The sequence below is a fragment of the Poecilia reticulata genome, linkage group LG2, assembly GCF_000633615.1.
Source record: "Poecilia reticulata strain Guanapo linkage group LG2, Guppy_female_1.0+MT, whole genome shotgun sequence".
Lineage (NCBI taxonomy): Eukaryota > Metazoa > Chordata > Actinopteri > Cyprinodontiformes > Poeciliidae > Poecilia > Poecilia reticulata.
Window position 1 is genome coordinate 11982015 of NC_024332.1, and position 3096 is coordinate 11985110.

At 36.3% G+C, this 3096-nt stretch overlaps 1 protein-coding gene across 1 annotated transcript; it reads right to left on the reverse strand.

Annotated features, from left to right (window-relative positions):
* Positions 1–1148: 1148 nt before the first annotated feature.
* On the reverse strand, positions 1149–2069 carry LOC103480344 (olfactory receptor 13C2-like). The gene has a single exon (XM_008435237.2). It carries the CDS (start codon positions 2064–2066, stop codon positions 1149–1151), a length of 918 nt encoding a protein of 305 aa, XP_008433459.1. The 5' UTR covers positions 2067–2069.
* Between the last annotated feature and the right edge of the window lie 1027 nt (positions 2070–3096).

The window sequence follows — 3096 nt, forward strand, 5'->3', positions numbered from 1 at the left end:
GTTCCAGGACCTCCAGTCAATGAAACCCATCATGCCTGTCGAGTGTCATCACTTCTTTGACAATTTGCCACACTAATAGGCATCAGACAAGAACCCAGCAAAGAAGAGCTGGAAGGAGAAGTGGAAAAAATGCACATGCCTCCTAGGTCACAAAGGCATGTTCAAAAATTTGCCTAAGTCACTTAATTCTGTCATGTTCCATGTTTGACTGACCTTGCTGTTTGTATGTCAAGACATCTGTTGTTACAACTTTTTTGATTAAAATTGTTCGTAAATATCATTTATTCAACAAATGGTTCAGTTTTTTGTGTTTCCTGAAAAATTGCAAAAAATGACTTAGGCAATTATTTTAAGAAGGTGATGATATATGTGACTAATAATATCTGCTCTAACATTTAATAAAAATGTTCTCAACTTGTAAAGAATACTCCTCTGTATGTATTAAAACAGATAGAAATTCACAGCTGCATGTACTTAGAATTATTTTAAATATTTCAAAAACACAAGCTTAACCAAAAGCAAAGAAAATTTCCTGCCTCTTCTCAGGCAGCCCGGCGCCAACTGAGGGTAGTACAGTACTGACATCATAAGACGCTCTGTTAAAGTGACAGATAGTGAACATGTATTTTCTATGTCAGGTTTTAGCATATTTAATTGGGAAAAAAAAACAAAAAAAAAGCTAACAAACCGGAGAACACTGATTTTGTTAGGTTGCCATGTCAACATTATGGACTCACTGATTAATTCTGCACGTTAATGTTTGTTAACGTTTTCTGTTCATCTCATTCTGTACAAACTGTACAATACAAATATATGAACCAACATTCAAACAAATGTACCGGTTATAAACCTACAAACTTATTTACAATTAAATTCTTCATAATTATTAAAAAACTTTTCCTACTCACTTTTATTTCCATTCTGAAAATTACTCAACTTAAAAAGACTAAACTGATAAATACTTACAAAGAGTGTTATATAACCTTGTTCTCTAATAAACAATTGCTCTAATTCCAACATAAAATATATCATCACCAGAGACAGTAAAGAATTTCAAAATTAAATAATTTTTTCCTGTGAATTCTTATAAAATTAGATTAGACAACTTTATTAATCTTAAACCAGCAAATCAAACTTTCACTTTGCAGTTATACTCTTGTTAAACACAACAGTTTTAAATGTTTAGATATTTCTTTCATTTTTAAACCATAGATAAACGGATTAAATAATGGGTGATACAGAAATATTTGCATTGTCATTATTAGGCGTGCGGTTTTGGGGAAATCAGTCTCCATTCGCGCTATGGCCACATCATATGCAGCCAAGTAGGAGAAGCTGATTAAAACGATCAGATGAGGCACGCAGGTCTCTGCAGCCTTCCTCCTAAATGACTTTCCACTTTGATAAGACATTATAAAAATCTTTGTGTACGTAAAAACTGTAAAAAGCATGGGGAGTATGACCAGATCTAATAAAGCAACAACTCCTAAAACAGTAAGCGACCTTGGTTTTGTACAGTGAAGTGTGAACATGGCATTATTACAAAATATTCCATTCAAATCTGAGCTACATATCGGAGTTTTAGCACTCAGGATTGCTTCTGGTGCAATGTGACAGGCGGGCACAAACCAAGCCAGAATGAGGAGAACTTTAACGGCACTTTTCCTCATGATGGTTGGATATCGCAGAGGTTTACATATCGACACGTATCTATCAAAAGCCATAGACGCTATCAGCCAGAACTCTGTGCCGCCGATGGAATAAAACATGAAAAACTGCAGAAGACAACTTGACATGGAGACGATCGGCGTCTCAGACAAGAAGTCGATCAAAAGCTTTGGGTAAACGGTGGTGCTGTAGAGGAGACAGTTAAACAGCAAAGCACAGATGAAGATGTACATCGGCTCATGGAGGTTTTTGTGAGTCCAGATGAGATAAACAATGGTAGCATTACTGCAGATGATCAAAACATACACTGTAAACAAAACAGAAAAATAAAGGTATCGGTATTTACTCATCTCTACGTATCCGGTCAGAGTTACGTGGCTAACATTCAGCTCATCCATAAATGTGTTTGTCTTTCAAAATACTCTGGAGTGTTCAAGGTGAAAAGATTCAGTCCAGAGGAGAAATAATGTTGTGTTCTCGTCATTCGCCGGATTAAAACTGAAGAGTTTGTCGTGGGTTGGTTTTATCTCTCGCTGGATCTCAACGTTGGGGACTTGCAGCTCTGAAGGGCGTATGTCATAATGTTTCAAACTCAACATCAGCCACGTGTGAAGTAATGATTTATGTTGACTAAAAAAGTGTTAACATCATGAGTTAAAATGACACAGCACATTTTTTTAATGCAAGTTCTAAATTAGATGGTCTTTTGTAATTTTATATAAAAAAATGATGTAGCTGGTCAGTAAACTATCTGGAATTAAGATGAGGCTATAGCTAGCATCAATCTCTTTAATAGCAAAATGGCACATGTAGTGCCACCAAAATGAAAAGTTAAAAATTGTCAAGGAGTTCAAGGTATTCAGAGAAGACAGCAAGTAGTAATAATCATACATTTTATTCACAATCGCCTTTCACCTTTTTATAAAACTAAAGGTCACTTTATGAATTGAACAAGAAAATATTTATGGAAGTCCTGTGGGAAACAGAGCTGGCTTGCGATCTTCTTGCAGTCCAGAAGTTGACAGTTCCTTTCCCACTTCAGTCACAGAAAGCCAACTACCAATTTGCTTATCAGAATAATGAAGCGAGTGCCTTTGCATAAGTAGCGTAAAGTGCTTCCAATGGGTGGTATGACTACAAAGCGTCCAAAATTATGTCTTTTAATCATTTTAAAGTTATTATTCATCAATACTAATAATTGTAATAAAATAGTGGGAGAGGTGATTCTTAGTGCTACAACCTTTCTTTTTGTATAAATTATGTCAGGAATCTGGGGTGTGTGTGGTAGTTTTTCCCTGCTGGAGCTACATGTGTCCACCAGAGGGCATAATTGAGTCCTGGAGCTGGAGGTTTCCTCCAGTGGGCGGAGCCTATAGTTTGCTTCTGCGCATGCCCAATACTGGATCTGTTTTTGGCATGGCGACTGTG